The following is a 20,324-nucleotide window of genomic DNA, read 5'->3' on the forward strand; positions in this document are numbered from 1 at the left end:
CCATATCATAGGTAACAAATATAAAATGTTTTAGAAAATACTAAGTTGAAAGTATAGAGTCAGAATTTAATACTTGGATGATAGTTTAACTTTTCTCCCTCCTTTCTAAAAAATTAGGTTTTAGGTACCTAAATAACAATCAATTACACATTCTTTTAAAAGAATACATTATATATAATAGGCTAAAAGTACATAAGGCTAAAGTCCCTTTTGATCCCTGTGAACTTCTCATTCCCTGTATCTAGTCCTCTTCCTTATCCCCCCAAAGAAAATAACTTCTCAGTTATGAGGTTGTGTTATCCTTCTAGAAATTCCTTTATGATTTTCCCAGGGGTTCAAAGAGTTATCTTTGAAACTCAAGTTTGTTTACAATGTTACTCTCTCAAATATAAAAATGAGGTGCAAGTGTGAATAAAACCAAAAGTGTGTAGTGATTACCTTAGTGAATGTGGTTCATATTTGACAACTTGTCTCTTTATTTAGTTTTGCAAAAAGGGAAAAACAAAAACAAGTTAAATCATGCAGGTTTCTCCACCCAAACACACTTTCATAACATTTCCAAAAGTTGAGCAATGACTTACCTCATTTAATCAATCTAGAATTTTATAAACACTTTGAATCATACACAATGACATAGATAAAATGCAGGGAAAATACACAGAATTTCATTAGTTGGAGTATGTTGGCAATTAATGTTTTGCTGTGAAACTCATTTTTCATTGAACAGCATCAACACCATGATAACCCTCAATTTAATTTAATTTTATTAAGCAGCCTGGGATATTGTAAAAACTTGAAATTTCCAGTTGGGCAGTAATGATTTTATTCAGTGAGATCTTTACCGGGAAGTCAAATATATACTGTCCTAGTTCCTTGGAATTCACATTTCTTGCATTCAACTCTTAAGAAAGGACTACAGTGAAACACTTGTGTCTGAAAATATGATAGTTTGGGTAACCTAAATTAAAATAGCTTTATCTTAAATGGAATGATATTGGTAGCTGTTACTTTTTATAGTAATTACAGACTTTTGAAACCAAATACAGACCAAAGTAAAAGCAAGAGGATTTCAGTAAGGAGATACAAGGTAAAAGCCAAGTAGTATTAAAAAAAAAAATGTATATTGGAAAATTAAATTTTTTACTTTTTGCTGATGAGTCTTAGAAATAGTTTAGATCATTATGACTAATAAAACCTTTAAACTATATCTGGATTCTAAGAAAAATACTACCTTTTTAATATTTTAATCTGAAATTTAAGTAATTGCTTTCTCTCCCTGGTAAAGGGTGGATGGAATAGATGGTAAACTTCACGTATCACAAGTACTTTTAATCCTAATTTACTGGTGTGTTTGGGTTATTGCATGTAGTGTTTCCTAAAAATTTAGTCATTTTTAAGCTTTTAGTTTGTGAACTATTAGATGCCAAATTTTAATATTTATCACTTTCTGTAACCATTAAATGGAAGATTAATTCTGATATGAAAAGTAAAATAACAGGCAACAGAGGATACTGAAAAAAAAAAAACTATTACTGTACCAGTTGATGGTACATTTCCTAAATTGCACTTATCTCTACTTCTTGCCTACCATAAGCCCAAAGTTTATTTCATTTTTTGACTTTCACATCTGTAAGGGGGAACCAAAGCAGGTTGGCAGGGACACTATTCTGACATTTAGGACTTGGGGTTAAAGCAAAAAACCCAGGGGAAAGGGTGATGACTGACACAGATGGATGTTAAAGTTTCTTGCGAGTTTCTTTCACTTACACTATTAGAAATGTCCATCCATTTTCATAGTTTATTTTCAGTTATCTTTAAGGATATTGTAGGATTTGGCTGCACTGTGGCTTGCTGAAAAAATGTAAAATTCTGTAATGAACACATCTACCACTATAGTACAGATGAAACAGGTTTCTTTTATGGGTGGCATCACTATTTTCTTCCATTTTTGTGATAATTATTGAGGTGATGGGATATGTGAAATAGTAGTTCCTTTTCAATATGAAGGGATAATATTTAGATTGAGGCCTTTACTGTTGGCTTAGTCTAATATTCAGTGATGAAAGGAATACATCTGGTAAGAATTTTTGTATATCACTAAGTCTTCAAGTAGGCCTTTTAATAGGAAGTACAGATGGGGTATCAACTAATTTGGAGATTAATAAGTCATTCAGTAATTCACAAATGTTAGATAAGTTAAAAGGAAACTTTTTTTCAAGTATGAGTCAAATTCTGTACTTAGAAGTTTTTTCATCATATTTTATATAAGATCCACAGGATGGGGAGAGATTATTCAGAACTTGCCAGCAAGGTTGGAAGGCCCAGTGGTTACAATACCTGAGGATGTAAAGTGACTAGTAGTTTGGCAGGTCATTGTGAAATTACATTAAACAAGTAAGTTCAGTATCTTTGAACTCCAGTACACATATTTAAAAAGTCTCTGAGATGTTTTGGCAGTGCTTTTATTACCAGGGGTAGGTCACTTCTGGAGGCCCTTAACTGCTTTTTTAAGTTCCAGAATGTTTTTGACTCAAGTTTTCTGCAAGTGAAGGTTTCTTCTGGGCTCCACAGGAGCCCTGAGGGGCCTCAGGGATGCTGGACAACAGAGGCAACTCCTGCTTTTGTGCAGAGAACTGTGCTTGGCACTGTCCCCGAGATATCCTTGGTACATTCAGGGGTGAAGAGTGCTGATTCACAGACTTTGGAAGGTGTATATCACTGTATTTATTTGGAGGAAAAGCTCTGCAAGAGGTTTGAGGCAAATTGGAGGAGTCCCCCAAATTGAGTATGTGTATCCAAACCTATTGCTTAAAAATGTTTTAAAGATCCTAGTGCAGATACACACTTGTAGAAATCAAAGCCTTTAAAAAGCAGTACGCAAACTGGAGCATCTCCACAAGAAAAAGACATTTAAAATACGTATCTCTCTTTCAAGACCTTGGCAGCTACTCTTCATCCACTGACTGAAGCTTCCCACATTTCTCTGAAAGGCTTGAGGTTACTATTTTACTTTTATTGCCTTTGTTTCCAATTTCAGAGGGAGAGACAGGTTCCTCTGTTTCATAATCTTCAAAGGAGCTGAAAGAACAAATAAAAGTGAGTTACTGATTTTTTTTTTTTTTCAATGTCAATGTTTGGGTAGGAGTCAATATGGCAAACTAGGGACTGAAGACCGCCAGCTTGCAAAAAAGTACCCTCAGTTGCTAAAATGACAGCTATTAACAACTAAGCCGCACTGGAGAAAATGCTTCCATCTAGAACAGAAAACATACTCTCCCTGTTCCTTAAAGCTCAAGTTCATGTTAGAATTTGTTGAAAATGTGCTGTATCTAACTTTCCCTAGGAGCATTGGTGGGAATGAGAACATACTATGGATGGGGCTAGATTGGGGAGGGTGTGAGGTCCATAAAGTACAAGCTTTATATGAATGCCTTCATTGAAGTGGCTTCCATGCAGAGTGGGGAACATTCTCACCCCACAAGTTGCTTTATAGCTTCCATGGTTTCCAAGACGTACATTTTTTTTTTTTTTAAATATTTTATTTGACAGACACAGCGAGAGAGGGAACACAAGCAGGGGGAGTGGGAGAAGCAGGCTTCCCGCGGAGCCGGGAGCCTGACGCGGGGCTCGATCCCAGGACCCTGGGATCATGACCTGAGCCGAGGGCAGATGCTCAACGACTGAACCACCCAGGCACCCCAAGAAGTACATTTAGATGTGCAAGTATATACATAGAGCAGATTAAAGCCCATTCACGGATTTCCTTACATTCTTTACAGAACTTCACAGCATATTTCCTTTGCTTATTCCCCTTAGAAGTTATTGATATCCCCTGAGTTCCATTATCTTCTAGGCTATCCCTGAGAGTGGCCTTAGGCAGGGACAAAAAAGTATTTTATCTAGTGGGAATGATGGCTGCTTGAAATATTAAATTGATAAAAATGCAGAGGCTACATCTGGGCCCAGAAAAATATACATGATAATTACCAACGTCTGTTACAGTATTTGGTATCCTCAGCTTAATCTTTTCATCCTTTGCGAGGACTTTGCACAGTATCTGCAGAAATTTCTGGACATACAGTCCCTTCATCAAAAAGATACCAAGGCTGTCTAATGAGGAAAAATATGTTGAGGCAGGTATGTCCAGTAGTAGAGGTAATACCTATTCAACTTTCTAAAACATTTTTGAATAGAGGGTAGAGAATGTTAAAAAAAAAAAAGCCTGTCTGATGTTTGGAAAACTTATCCTCGAGTACCAAATTTTGATCCTATCAAAAATTATTTACAACTTCATTTTGCAGAAATAGTCCATTCTATACTTAATTTCTGTTTCCACTCTTCCCCCACCTCCTTGAGGCCTCAATGTAACTGGCATCTGCTGCATAAGGAGGCATTAGGGAGGGTACTGCTTTAATGGAAGTGAGGCAGGGTTGATGGTTGAGCCTCCCATTTCTGGAACAAAATTCTCAAAAGTTAGTTCTAGCAATGCAGTATCAGTTACTGTGACTGCTTATTTCCTGTCAAGAGTGGAAGACATTTTCTTCCTCTTGGTGCTCAAACTTACTGAGCTCTCAGGATCTTCTCGGTACAGATCTGCGAGTAAGTTAGGCCTGAACTGAGACTCACTCAATAAATATGTGAGCTTCTATTCCAAGCATGAGCCAAATGCTAGGAATACAATGGTGAAAAAGACAGAACTAGCCCCTTCCTCACAGAACTTGTACCCTAATGGAGGCCATCTGGAATAATGGTAAAAGTGTTTAGCCTTAGAGCATGGGCTTTGGAAAAGTCAGGTTCCAATCTCAGTTTGATCACTTAATGTGATTTTGGGCATGTTACTTAACCCCCTCTGCATCAGTTTCTTCAACTAATGAGTTATAATAGCAGTTCCTACCCCTGATAAGGGTCAAGTGGAGATTAAATCATAAACTCTTGGAAAATGTTAGGTATTATTCTCATGATAGAGAAATGCTGGGGCTTACTGGAACAGGATGGTGACATCTAATCCTGTATTGGGGGGCAGTTTCACATACTTCGTGTGTCATTTGTGAATAAGATTTTTACAAAATATTTTTTCCCACTGTAGCCTCATACCAGAAATGGGGTTTCTAGTAATGGATTTGATCCAATCTAGTACATAAAGATACTCCAACACCCTGTGGGTTGGTTATAGTGGAATGCGACCGTTATATCTTCTATACTTTAAGGGCACCAAGAGCAGTACTATGCACAGAGACTTTGGAGGAATCTTCTGGATTGAGGGAGTTCATTCAGAACCTTTTATCAGTGTCCTGGAGACTTCTACTCTATCTCAGTGTTTCTCAAATAGGGGTGATTTTTCCCTCCTGGGGCCATTTGGCAATGCCTGGATGCATATTTGATTGTCACAACTGTGTAGGTCCTCTTGGCATCTAGTGGGTAGAGTTCAGGGATCCTACCTACATCCTACAATGTGCTAGACAATACCTCACAACAGAATTATCTAACTTAAAGCATCAGTGCTGTTGAGAAACCCTGCTCTAACTCTTGTCTCTTCAATGTCAGTGCATCCCAGCGTTCTGGATTAAGGTGTTCTTGTTTTGTACTTTCCTGGACAGTCAGTCTTTCTTAAGGCTTTATTCATCACTTGTTTACCTGTGGTTTCTAAATGTTCATGTCCAGCCTCTTTCTAACCCGGAGACTGCCATGTATCCAACTGCCTACTCTATGGCTCTTCCATTATGGCAGTATATACAAAGCTGAACTCATCCTTCCCACACACCTGGCTCTACCATAATCTACCCACTTAAAGCCAGAAATCCAGTGATCCCAAGTTTCTCTTCCCTCCTCCTTTGCCCTCCCTTCTTCAAATCTAGCCAGTCTCTTCTACCATTTACAATAATACATGGACACAATCTTGCCTCTCCCTCCCTATTGCCACTGATTTAGTTCAGGGCACTATATTTTCATTGCTTGGATTATTGCAATAGTTTTCTTTTTTTTTTTTTTTAAAGATTTTATTTATTTGACAGAGAGAGAGAGACACAGCAAGAGAGGGAACACAAGCAGAGGGAGTGGGAGAGGGAGAAGCAGGCCTCCCGCGGAGCGGGGAGCCCGATGCGGGGCTCGATCCCAGGACCCTGGGATCATGACCTGAGCCGAAGGCAGACGCTTAACGACTGAGCCACCCAGGTGCCCCTATTGCAATAGTTTTCTAACAGCTGGTCTTCCTGCCTTCACTCTTGTCACATACTCTTTGCTGTTGCCATACCAGGCTATTTATCTTGTCAAAATGGATTATGGTCTTGGGACTGAATGCCACTGTACATGTTCCTTCGTGGCCTGCAGTGCCCTTACCCTTTGGTTAACTTGTGTTCATCTTTTAATCTGAGATGGCATTTATTTTATTTTTTTTAAGATTTTATTTATTTGACAGAGAGAGACGGAACACAAGCAGGGGGAGTGGGAGAGGGAGAAGCAGGCTCCCCGCTGAGCAGGGTACCTAATGTGGGGCTTGGGACCCTGGGATCATGACCTGAGCCGAAGGCAAGACACTTAACGACTGAGCCACTCAGGCCCCCCCTGAGATGGCATTTAAAAGGTTCCTGAATGGGGCGCCTGGGTGGCTCAGTTGGTTAAAAGGTTCCTGATTCCCAGTGCCTGAGTAACCATTTTTTTTTTTTTTTAATTCATTTACATAATCTCTACATCTGATGTGGGGCTAAAACTCATGACCCTGAGATCCAGAGTCACATGCTCTTCTGACTGAGCCAGCCAGGTCCCACATCTGTCTGTCTATGTATGTATGTATGTATGTATGTATCTATCTATCTATCATCTGTCATCTATCTATCTGTCATCTATCTAATTTTTCAGTAGGCTCCATGCCCAGCACGGAGCCCAAAGCAGTGCTTGAACTCATGACCCCGAGATCAAGAACTGAGCTGAGATCAAGAGTCAGACGCTTAATTGAGCCACCCAGGTGCCCCATTAAAAATGTTTTAAATTTAAATTCCAGTTAACATACAATGTAATATTAGTTTCAGGTGTATAATATAGTGAGATTCATCACTTTTATACTACACCCGGTGCTCATCACGACACATGCACTCCTTACTCCCCACCACCATCTCTTATTTAGATGTCTGCAAGGATTTCCTTATTTTGTCTCCCTGCTTCTATTCTTGTACCACTACTGATCTGAAGATTACTATCTTCAAAAGATGTAAGTGGGATTATATTACCTGCTTGTTTAGCTCTTTTTCAATAGCTTCCTGAGGCCCTGCATGATGTGGCCCCTATGAATCTTTCCAGCCACATTTTCCTCTGTTTCTCATTATATTCCAGCCATAGTAGTCTTTTAAAATGTCCTCAACACATTGTTTCCTGCCTCAGAGCCACTGCATATATTTCTCCCTCTACCTAGAACATTTTTTTTTTTTTTTAATTTTATTTATTTATTTGAGAGAGAATGAGAGAGAGCACATGAGAGGGGGGAGGGTCAGAGGGAGAAGCAGACTCCCTGCCGAGCAGGGAGCCCGATGCGGGACTCGATCCAGGGACTCCAGGATCATGACCTGAGCCGAAGGCAGTCGCTTAACCAACTGAGCCACCCAGGCACCCCTACCTAGAACATTTTTGCTCCCTGGTTTTTTCATAACTATTTCCTTCTCAACCTTTAGGTTCTCAACACCTCAGGAAATTTCCTCAGCACCCTAAATTGCAAGTCCTCTCTCCATTATTCATTCACTCTGTTTCCTTCACAATTATATAACTGTCTTCCCCACTTGACTCTAAAGTGTCCATTTTCCAAATCACTAATTTCCTTGGGCTGTATATAGTATAGTGCCAGGCACTAGGTGCTCAAAATGATGAATAAAAACTGATGTCCTAATGCTCTTTGTGAAGTGATGTGTCTAGCTGTCAGGGAAGGCTGGAGTATGGTGAGGGTGCAGTAGTCCTCTTGAAGTCGCTGAAGTCAGAACTGTAAGAGTCTAAACTTTATCCTGTTCTCTAGGAATTCCTGAGGGCACAAATGAAGATTATTTTATGAAGTATTCTATTAATTAAACTGGCTATTTTTGAATGAATAGCAGGGTCAGAGGATTGAAGCAGAACTCCTAGGATTCACAAATAGTTCACTAGAAAGCCTAGGTATCAAATTGAGAACAAATTATTTAACCTAGTATTAACATAGTGTTGTTAGCGTAAGGGAAAATAATGGGTATTTTTGCTAGCAATATGTTGCCTTTAGAAACCTGTTTCTCTAAGCAGTTTTTCCTTCTCAGATGAGCAATTTCTGGGCAAAAGTATTAAGGCTGGTTCTGCAGATTCCTTGAATGAACAGAAATAATGACTGGCACATATATGGTCTAAAAAAGGAATTGTGTGGTTTCAGGGTGTTTCTGGGAATTGTGGTTTGATTCCATTTTTGGGATTCTATTTGCAGGGGTAAAGGGATACAGTATTTGATTCGGGGTTTGTGTCTGAGGAAATCTATGACATCTGGTGGCCATAAGCATAGAATAAAATGTTAAATAGTTCTTTAATTTGGAGTCTATAATGCTTTAGAAATAGGAGAGGATGAGTCTTACCTTTATACTTTTAAATCCTAACTCGCTTATATAAAATGGATTAACTGAAATACTTTAGAAGTTGGATATTTGGTTCAGTGCATTTCCTTGTTGACCCCATTCAGTAACTAGAAAATCTTTTGTTTCAACTCTTGTTAAAGTTTCTTAATATGTACCATCCACTTTCTTGCCTCAGAAAGTTTATCTCACTTCATTTTTGATCTCTTGCAGTTCCCTAGGGTCATGAGCCATCAGTTGTTTATTCTTAGTTTGAATGTAGATAGTATAAAAATGTGGGTTAAATATATTCTAATTATGAACTTGAAGAGAGGGATAGGGTTTCATTCATTTTTATTACTAACCACAGTGCCTGGCACTGAGTAAGTACCAGTGAATCTCTACTGAAATAAATTAAAATTGGGCTTTGACTTGTTACGTTGAATGCAGGAAAAATTAAAAACATATATTAAATTCAGGTCCACAGAAAGGTGCTGTTTACTGAGCACTATAAAACATGGATTCAGAACTATTTTACTTGTAAGATTATAACACACTTTGGAATATTAATTCCTGTCATTCCTTCTTTTTCTCTTCTCATGCCCCAATATACATACACATTACCTCCTTTTCCCCATTATCCCTGCTCCTCTGTTAAATTCTCCCACCTTGTTGAGAATAGTCAGACTCCACACAACCCCTTACTCCACACTTGACTCTTACTAGCTGCATTCCTGGAAGATGATCTGGTGGGTTTTGGGCTGGCCTTCTTTGCCTGCAGCACCTTATTTTCCAGTGCTGATGGAAGTGTACAACTCTTACAAATAAGAGTAATTCATATAAGTTTATATTTAATATAAAGGAAAAAACTACTTTTAAAAGCATTCAGGAGTAAACAGTTTTAGATTTTCTAAATGTCCAATAATAGAGAAATGGATGTGAGTTATTGCTTGAGAGAACACTTCTGAAGCATTAAAAGTCATGTTTTTGAACATGCTAGTAACAAGCATCAAAAAGAAATATATTAAAGTGTAAATAATGGTTATTTCTGGATGACTGAACCAAGGGTGATTTTAGTCTCTTTATAATAAATTTCCCAATTTTTCTGCAGCAAGCCTCTATTTCTCTACTAATCAGATAAAGACTCTCAGAATAAAAAAAAATTGTTTTTAATCTAGATTAACAAATGTAGGGGTGCCTGGGTGGCTCAGTCGGTTAAGCGTCTGCCTTCGGCTCAGGTCATGATCCCAGGGTCCTGGGATCGAGCCCCGCATCGGGCTCCCTGCTTGGCAGGAGGCCTGCTTCTCCCTCTCCCACTCCCCCTGCTTGTGTTTCCCTCTCTCGCTGTGTCTCTCTCTGTCAAATAAATAAATAAAATCTTAAAAAAAAAAAAGAGGTATCCATTCATCCTATTAAAAAAAAAAAAAATAGATTAACAAATGTAAAGCTGTTGGTAAAATACCAGAAAATCCTGTGAGAAATATTTTTAAGATAATGTATTCTTTTTTTTAAAAAAGATTTTATTCATTTATTTGAGAGAAAGAGCACGAGAGGAGGTAGGGTCAGAGGGCAAAGCAGACTCCCACTGAGCAGGGAGCCCCATCTGGGGCTCAGTCCTGGGACTCCGGGATCATGACCTGAGCCAAAGGCAGCTGCTTAACCAACTGAGCCACCCAGGCACCCCGATAATGTAAAATGTTCTTGACTAAAAATGTGAAGTAAACAGATATTTGTCAAATTGGCAGAAAGGTTTGTTTTTGCTTATTGTAGGTCTCAGTTTCCTAAGGTAGCAACATGGAGGACTCTTTAGCCTGCTTCACATAATTTTCTTATTGCAGAAATTGTAAGAATGTTAATTATAAATAAATTTAGCGTCCTAACCTGTTATCTTCATATAGGTGGCAGCTGAATTGATTTACGTAACTGGCACCCTGTCTGTTTCCCCCAAGACCATTCATTACCTTGAATTTATACAAATGCTGTTGTATGCTGTGATCATGTTGTATGCTAGATGTGATAATTCACAGTGTTTGCAGCCTCAGTGTTCGCAGTCTTTCTATCTGGAGTCATTGCTAGGTTACTACTGAAGGCTTTACTTAAGTACCAGCCTTGAATTAGGTGGTACAGGTACCTGACACAAAGGCTACCTATGATGTTTGTTAGATGGCAAAGTAGATAGAGAATTTCAAGTTGTTTTTGGAGGGTTAAGTTGTCTGGATTCCTGCAGTTATCTTTGTAGTGAGGGTGGCTGCTGGGACTGTTGCCTTCTGTGCCACTCAGTAAACATTTCCTAAGGATCTCCTACATCTCCTAACATTTTGCCAGGTGCTAGGATTAAAAGATGAATAAAACAGCGTTCTTTGGGGGCGCCTGGGTGGCTCAGTCGGTTAAGCGTGCGACTCTTGATCTCAGTTCAGGTCTTGATCCAGGGTCATGAGTTCAAGCCCCATGTTGGGCTCTGTGCTGGGCACTGGAGCCTACTTAAAACAAAAAAACAAAAAACAAAAACAAAAACAAACCAAAAAACCAACCAAACAAAAAGCCAGTGTTTTTGCCCTGGAGAAGCCCAGGTTCTCGTGGAAACACAAACAGCTCCATTTTTCCCAGCATTTATATGCCAGACACCATTGGATACATTATATGTAATTCTCGGTATAGTTCTGTTGTTTGTGCATCATATTCACTGTGTGCCAGATGCATGCCATGTACTGTGCCCTGGGAATGAAGGGAACAAGGTAGGCAGTGGGATGGTAATGTTGCAGCCGATTAAATTCCAGCTCAGAGAGGTTATCTAATGTGGCCAAGATCACAGAAGTGGTAGTAACAATAGCCAGTGTTTATTGATGACATAGGTACTATCCCTAAGGGCAAAGGATAAAGATACTATACACATCGTCTTAATTCTTTAAACAGCTCAGTGTGGCAGGTGGTACCCTCACTGTATAGGTAATGCTGAGGCTTGGATGCCTGGGACTACACAGCTAGTTATGTGATAGAGCAAGGGTCTGAAATTATTAGGTTTGTCTAACTCCAAATTCCATGCTCTTAACCATGATGTTATGTTGTATCTCTTCCCATATAGGGAGTAGTAATAATAGTAATAGCTACTGTTTATCAGGTATCCACTATGTGCCAGGTGTTTAGATATATTATCTTAGATTGTCACAACCACCTTGGAATGTAGTTGCTGGAGTCTTCTGAAACTGAGCCTCAGGAGTCAGATAACCTGCCCAGCTGGTGAGTAGGAGGTAGAACCGGATCGGTCTGGCTCCTTCTTAAGCCTCTGCTCTTTCCATTGTACCACCGTTCTTCCTCCATTTCTAATATTTGAGTCTTGTAATTTTTGTTTGACAGACTCACCCTGATGTATCTGTAATTACTCTTGAGATGAAGCCCTAGGTGGTATAACCTTGGGATTCTGGGTCTGGCCTTGCTTTTGAATGTATCAGTCAGCTATTAACAACTGTAAACAGGTCTTCCTTTTCCTTTGACATTCTAGTACTCTATAGGCTCTGGCTGTTGTAAGCCTCCTCTCCCCTCAGGACCTCATCACTCACACGTGCGTTATGGAGGCCTTATCTTATCTCCTACAACATGAGCAGAGGAGTGTCCAGCAGAAGCTTCTCATATACACTGGTCGAATTTCATTACAGCTGGTCTCTGTGTTTCCTCTCATGACCCCTCCCCTTTTCTGCTGTCTGCACCCCTTTGCCTCTCCTCTCTCCCTCCGGGCACACCACTGCCTTCTCCGCGGGCCACAACGGGAAGGAACTTCTGCTTGAGCCAGTTATTTATTCTCTTTATCTGCCATCACTTTTTCTTCTTTTTAGACTAACTTCTAAGTGTTTACACCTGCTATCTCTATTTTCTCCTTCCTTTTATAGCAGGTTACAAAACAATATGTAGTATAAATTCCATTTTTTTTATACATGAAATGTCTAGAAGGGAAGACAGGCTGTCTCTGGATGGTGGATTTTAGATGAAGTTTTTTGTTTATCTGTGTTTTCTACCTCTTCTGCTGTGAATACATACCACCCATGTATTACCTATTTAAACATATTACCTATGTAAACAGATAAGGGAGAAAACCTTTTTCCTATTTATCAAAGTAATACATGCTTGTTTTATGAACCTTATAAATTATAGACCAGTATAAAAAAGCAAATTACTTGCAATCCCACAGCCCAGAGTTAATGGTCTGTAGCCTTATCTTTTAGCTTGTATATCATAGATGTACACATATGTCATAATGAAATATTACAATTTTCTAACCCTGTCATGTTTTTGTGTAAACACAAAATTTAAATGTTTGCAAAATATGACACATAGATACCATGACTTACTGAACCATTCTATTACTGTACATTTTTGTTACTTTGAATTTTTTAATTTTAGAATGACCAGTGACCAATGCCAATTGTTTGGATAGAACAATTCTATCCAAATTTCTGATGATTATTTACAAACTGGAATTGTGAGTCAAAGGGTATTAATTCAGGCTGTTGCTACATACTGTCAAGTTACGTTCCAGGGAGGCTGGGCCAATTTGTTTCTACCATCAGTATCTGAAAGTGTTTGTCTTACTGTGTAGTGAGCCTAGAGTGAGTTGTTACTGCAGTGTGCTTCCTCTATGAGAGCAGTTAAGATGGAATACTACTCAGCCATCAAAAAAATGAAATATTTTTGCCATTTGCAACGACGTGGCTGTAACTAGAGGGTGTTACGCTAAGTGAAATAATCAGAGAAAGACAATATCATATGATCTCGCTGATATGTGGAATTTAAGAACCAAAACAGGATCATAGAGGAAGAGAGGGAAAAATAAAACAAGATGAAATCAGAGAGGGAGACAAACCATAAGAGACTCTTAAGCATAGGAAACAAACAGGGTTGCTGGAGGGGAGAGGGGTGAGGGATGGGGTAACTGGGGGATGGACATTAAGGAGGGCATGCGATGTAATGAGCACTGGGTATTATATAAGACTGATGAATTACTGACCTCTACCTCTGAAACCAATAATACTTTATATGTTAATTGAATTTAAATAAAAATAAATAAATTTAAAAAATAAAGCCAAAAAAATATTTGTGTGTGTGTGTGGGGGGGCTTGTTTCTCTTAGAAAGAAGCAAATCAAGTATTTCCAAGGATTTTTCTAGTGGATTCCAGGAGGCCAGATCTGCATACCTATTAAAGAGGCCGCATGAATGGTTCGAATTTGCCATATCAGTGTCACAGGGCAGTGATAATTCATGTCCTTAAATTTAAACATTGATTTTATCAATAACCCTTTGAACTCTGAAAAAAAAAAAAAAGGTAAGATACTTTAATTGCATCTATCTGTTTTCCCCGCTTAGTCAGGGATCCTGTCTGTGTTCACGAATATCCAATAATGCTTAGTATATAGTAGTAATACAAACATTTACTGAATTAATACTATCTTTTAACAAATTATCTTTTAAAAAATTGTTGCCAATTTCATAAGCGAAAAACTTTTTGACTCTTACTTTTTTTTTTTACAAGTTTTACTGAAATATAATTTACATGTAATTCACTGATCTTAAGCGTTCAATGTGTTTTAGTAAATTTTTACAATTGTGCAACCAACACCACAATCTAATTTTATAACATTTTCATCCCTCCATCTGCCCCTCCTCTCCTTTGTGCCTGTTTGTATTCACTCTCATTCCTGGAACTAGGCAACCACTGATCTGCTTTAAGGCTCTACAGTTTTGCCTTTTCTAGAAATTTCTTACAAATGGAATCATATAATATGTTAGTCTTTAGTGTTTGGCTTCTTTCACATAGAGTGATATTTTTGAGAGACTCATCCATGTTGTTGCATGTATTATTAGTTTTTTTATTTACTGAGGTATAACTGACATACAATGAATTGCTCATACTTGTAAAATTTGACTTTTTGTATGTTCCTGTAAGAGCATTACAACATTCAAGATCATGAAAATATCCATTCCCCCGCCTCCCAACCAAAGTCTACTCATGCCCCTTATATAATCACTGCTCCCCTCCCCAGGTAACCACTATTTGCTGTCATGATAGATTAATTTGCATTTTCTAGAATTTTAAATAAATGGAATCAAAATGGGTTATACTTTTTTGTCTAGCTTCTTTCACTTAGTTTATTTTAAGATCCATCCCTACTGTGTTTATCAATAGTTCATTCCTTTTATTGCTGAGTATCATTCCATCTTATGGATATACTATATTTTATCAATTCACCAGTTTGATGGATATTTGGATTATTTTCAGTTTTGGGCAACTATGAATAATGCTGCTGTAAACATTCATGTACAAGTCTTTGGGTGAACATTTTTCTTAGGCAGATTCCTAGGAGTGGAACTGCTGATTCACATGATGAGTGCATGTTTACTTGTTAACAAATTGCCAAACTCTTCTAAAGAGGCTATATAATTTTACATCCCCATCAGTCCAATGTATGAGGTTCCAGCTTCTCCACATCATGGTCAACTAGTGATTTTAGTTGGTCTAGTGGCTGTGTGGTATATCTCATTGTGGTTTTAATTTGCATTTTCCTAATGTCTAACAATATAGAACATCTTTTCATATAACTATTTGCTGTTCGAATCTCTAATTTAGTTGTGTTTATTTAGATCTTTTGTCTCTGTAAAAGTTAGGTTATTAGTCTTTTTATTATTGAGCTGTAAGGATTCTTTACATATTTTGGACATAAGTCCTTTATCAGGATGTTTAGGGAATATCTTCTCTCAGTCTTTTCATTTTCTTAATGGTGCCTTTTGAGGAACAATAGTTTTTAATTCTGAAGGAAGCCCAATTTATTTTTATTCCTCTTGCTTAACTCAAGGTCACAATGATTTTCTCCTGTTTTATTCTAGAAGTTTTAGAGTTTCTGCTCTCACATTTAGGTCTTTTATCCATTTTGAGTTATTTTTGTATATGGTATGAGGTATGGATTGGGGGTCTTTTTTTTTGGCATGTGGATATCCAATGATTTCAACGTCATTTTTGAAGACTTCTCCACTGGTTGAAAATTAATTGGCCATCCATATTAGGGTCTATTTCTAGAGTGTTTAATCTATTTTTATACATGCCAATGCTACAATGTCTCAATTGTTTGCTTTATAGTAAATTTTGAAATCAGGCAGCCTAAGTCCTTCAATTTTGTTCCTTTAAAAGAAAGTGTGGCTATTCTAGGTATTTTGCATTTCTACATAAATTTTAGGATCAGTTTGCTAATTACTACAACAAAAGCCTGCAGGGATTTTAATATGGAATTCGTTAAATCTGTAGATTTGTGGGAACTGACATTTCAACAGTTCTTAACTTTCTAATCCAATTTAGGTCAGCATTATTTTTGCAGTTTTCAGTGTGCAAGTATTATAGTTCTTTGGTTATATTTATTCTTAAATATTTTGTTCCTTTTGATGCTAATGTGAACAGAATTATTCTTTTTATTTGAATTTCCCTACTGGTGTTCACTGCTAGTATATGGAAATACAACTAATTTTTGTATATTGAACTTGTATTCTGAGATCTTGCTAACTACTAACTCATTAGTTCTGGTAGCTTTCAGGTAGATTCTGCTTCAGGTCTTTTATCTGAAGTATTTTCTGCTTCAAAGTTATGTAATTTATGAATAGATAGTTTCACTGCTTCCTTTACAATCTGAATACTTTCAAAGTCTTTTTCTTGTCTTACTGCAAAACATAGGACCCTCAGTTGCAATGTTGAGTAGAAACATCCCTACTTTGTTCTTGATCTCAGGGGGAAGGCATTCAATTTTCCACTGTAAGTATGATGTTAACTCTAGATGCCTTTTATCTGGTTAAGGAAGTTCCCTTCTATCCTTACATGGGTAAAAGTTATTGTGAATGGATGTTGGAATTTGTCAAATGCTTTTTTGTGTGTCCATGGAGATGACTGTTTTTTGTCATTTATTAATATGGTGTATTAATAGATTTTTGGATATCAGCCAGCCAGCATTCTGTTCCTAGGATAAGCCCCATTTACAGTATATAATCTTTTTTATATGTTGCTGGATTTGATGTGCTAATATTTTGTAATAATTTTTATATTGATGCTCTTGAGGGATATTGGTTTGTAGTTTTCATTTCTTGTGTATCTTTGTCTGGCTTTGGTATCAGGGTAGTATTGGCTTTATAAAACAAGTTTGGAAGTACTCCCTCCTGTTATTGTCTGAAAGTATTTGTGAAAGATTGGTATTATTTTTTTCCCCTTAACAACTATTTGACAGAATTTATCAGTGAAACCATCTGGACCTAGACTTTTCTTTTGGTGGAGACCTTTAATAACCAATGCATTATCCTTACTTGATATAGTCTATTCTGATTGTCTGTTTCTTCTTGAATCAGTTTTGGTACTTTGAGTCTTTCTAGGATTTTGTCCCATTTCATCTAAGGTGTGAAATTTATTGGGATAAAGTTGTTCATAATATTTCTTTATAATTATTTTAAGTTCTGTAGTGTCTATAGTGTTGCCTCTTCCATTCCTGATTTTGTTAATATATGCCTTTTTTTCTTGATCCAGATAAAGATTTATCTTTAAAAAAATCTTTACAAAGAGCCAACTTTAGGTTTCATGAATTCTTTCATATTGTTTTCCTATTTTCTATTTCATGGATTTCTACTTTGATCTTTATCATTTCCTTATTTCTACTTATTTTGGGTCTGGTTTGCTCTTTTTCTAGCTTCTTAAAGTAGAAGCTTATATTATGATGTTAGACCTTTCTGAGGCTTCCTCTAAACACTGCTTTAACTGCACCTCATACATTTTCATATATTCTTTTATTTTCATTTATTTCAAGATAATTATTAAGTTCCCTGTGGTTTCTTTTTGACCCATGTGTCTTTAGAAGTATTATTTAATTTCCAAATATTGTGGGATTCCCAGATTCCTGTTACTGATTCCTACTTTAATTCTATTATGGTCAAACACTTTATTTACTGTAATCCATTTGAATTTATGGGATCTTATTCATTTATCATATGGTCATGTGTACTTGAAAAAAATGCATATTTTACTGTTGTTTTGTGGAGGGTTCTCTATTGATTAGATAAAATACATTGTGTTGTTCAAGTCTTCTGTATCCTTATTGTCTCTAGTTCTATCAGTTACTGAAAGAGGAGTGTTGAAATCTCCAACTGTCATTGTTGAACTGTCTGGCAATTTTTGTTTCATATATTTTGGGGGCTCTGTTAAATGTTTAAATACATTTAAAATTGTTAAAATTGGCTATTAACTATTTGCAAATATATATGCAAACTATAACTATTTGCATTTTCACTATTGGTGAAGTGGGAATTTTCATGTTTATTTCCTGGGTGAAATTTCTGTCTTTTGACTGTTTTAGAAGTGGTCATTATTTATGTTCTTATAATTGATTTTAAAGAATCTGATTTATAAAAGAACACTACTGGTCATATGATGCAATCCAATTTGTTTGCCTTTTGGTTGTGATACATAATTTGTCACTTTTTAAATGTACTCAAATCTGTAAGTGATTTCCTCATAAATTTCTCCCATTTCCTTTAAGCTTTTAAAGTCTATTTATTTACATGCAGATATTAGTTTAATATGTACTTTTTTCACTCACCACAGAGACACATTTTACTGACTGGTCTTTTCTTGACACATTTAAGATACTATCTTTATCATATACATATCCTGTATCTCACCATACCTTTCTTTCCCAAACTCACTGCTATTCTTGTATATATGTGAATTTTAGAATTAGCTTATCAAGTTCAATGATATATTCTGGGGGATTATATCAATTTAGTACATTAATCTTAACATGGCAAATGGTCATTGTATCTTTTGGTTAAATTTGGTATTTTCTTCATATATATTTTCCAAGTCACCTTTTTTCTTGATATTAATGAATGGGATTTTTCCCTATTGTATTTTTAGCTGGTTATTTCTGGGGTGTGGGATTAATAACCTTTATCATTAACAAGTTACTCTTAAGTTTGCTTAGTTTTAAGACTTTTTTCCATACCAAAAAATGTACTAAATTTTATCATATGCCTTCAAAGAATCAGTTTATATTTTGTTGTTTTTTTTTCATCTTCAGTCTGTTAATGACAGATTTTACAAAGTTAAACCACTGAAGCAATCTTGGGATAAAACCCACTTACTTATGATGTATTCTTTAATATATTGGTAGTTTTGACAAGTTAACCTTCTGTGGTTCAGTTTTCCTATCTGTAAAATGGGGATAACAGCGTCTATGAAAAAGGGTTTTTGTGAGCACCCAGTGAATTAAAATATTTAGAACAGTGCTTGGCACATAGAATGGTTTTTGTGTGTGTGTGTATGTGTGTTTATAAATTAATAGATTTATTTTTGTTTAAATAAAATGGTTTAATTCTTTCTATGTACTTGGGTCTATTTTGTCATCCTTTTTCATGCATTTTGAGAGGATAGCCTCATCAATTTATTTTAGTCTTAAGAATTTTAGTCTTTAGAATTTCCCCTTCTCCAGATCCCATAGGTTTTAATAAATATAATGCATAGTTCTAGAAAGATTATAATTTGTATTTTGTATTTTGACTTCTGCTTTAACACTTATTTTGAAATATATTAAGAATTTTTTTTAGCTTTATTTTTAACTTTCTAGGTATGTGCATTTTAGTTTTTAGTTGTTAATTTCAGTTTACATTTTTAAGTTGTTGCAATTTCCTTCATGCCTTAATTAATAGGCACTTCTGTGATGATTCCATGTGTATTTGTTGGGTACCAGGTATACTTTTGAGTACCTCTATGAAAGCCTACTAATTCTATATTTTTTTTTGGCCTATTTGATTTGTTGGTTTTTACATGGCTGCGGATGCCAATTTTTCCTTGTATTTCTATCAGATTTATATACTGCATAAAGTTCATAACTTATTTTCATGGCCAACTGTTGAATTACTGAAAAGTCCCTTTTAAAGCTTTGAATTCTACTTGTCTCATTAATGTTACCATATCTGATTTACCCCTGTTACTATTCATTTGACTCTTACCTCTGTGTTAGGGATGAATCGAAATAATTAATAGTATACAGTTCAATTTTTAATCCAATGTGAATTTTGTGATTGATACTATATTTGGACTTATTCTGGCCATTTATTTTGTACTGTCTTTGTGTCTCTTCTTTCTTACTGTAGGGGACATCTGTTCCTTTATTGGCACAGCATTCCCCTTTTTTAAGGCCATATTCTCTAATTTCCCTTGGGAAAACATATGGTTTGGATGGACCTGAATCATGTACAAGCCTAGTTCTAGGCCTCACTCCTTCAGGAATTGGTTCAGGGATTGGACCCAAACTAAGCCAATTAGAGTCAAAGAGACACAAATCCTAGGCTTTCGTTGGGATATAAGGGAAAGGGATTTTCTCTTTTATTTGAACTTGAAGCTATCAGGTGATCATCTTGCTGCCACATATGAAAAACTTGCTAAGAGTGAAAAGATGAAAGGAAAGCATTATGAAAGAGATGAAAGAGATAAAGCCTGAGTCTCTAAAGTCAGTACTACCCCTGGACTTTACAGTTCTGTAAGCCAATATTTCCTTTTTTTGTTTGTTTGTTTATGGCAATTTGAGTCGAGGTTAGGTCACTTGCCACCAAAAGAATGCTGATTAACACATACGTCTTTTAGTAGATTGAGTTTTCTTTAGTAATTTTTTTCCCACTTGTCTTTTTCTAAAAATTGATTAGAAAATTTTCCATTTCACTTTTATTCTCTTAGTGATTGACCTTATATTTTTCACACACAT

General features: G+C 36.5%; 1 protein-coding gene across 8 annotated transcripts in view; it reads right to left on the minus strand.

Annotated features, from left to right (window-relative positions):
- Window positions 1-447: 447 nt before the first annotated feature.
- Window positions 448-20,324, minus strand: part of PPP2R3A (protein phosphatase 2 regulatory subunit B''alpha) — a 213,003-nt gene continuing 193,126 nt past the window's right edge. For all 8 annotated transcript variants that reach the window (XM_078071623.1, XM_078071621.1, XM_078071627.1 and 5 more), the window contains one exon: window positions 448-3,078. In XM_078071623.1, coding sequence (XP_077927749.1) covers window positions 2,946-3,078 — 133 coding nt within the window. In that variant the 3' untranslated portion in view covers window positions 448-2,945. The remainder of the gene's footprint in view (window positions 3,079-20,324) is intronic.

This window comes from Halichoerus grypus, chromosome 1 (assembly GCF_964656455.1).
Source record: "Halichoerus grypus chromosome 1, mHalGry1.hap1.1, whole genome shotgun sequence".
NCBI classification, from domain to species: Eukaryota; Metazoa; Chordata; class Mammalia; order Carnivora; family Phocidae; genus Halichoerus; species Halichoerus grypus.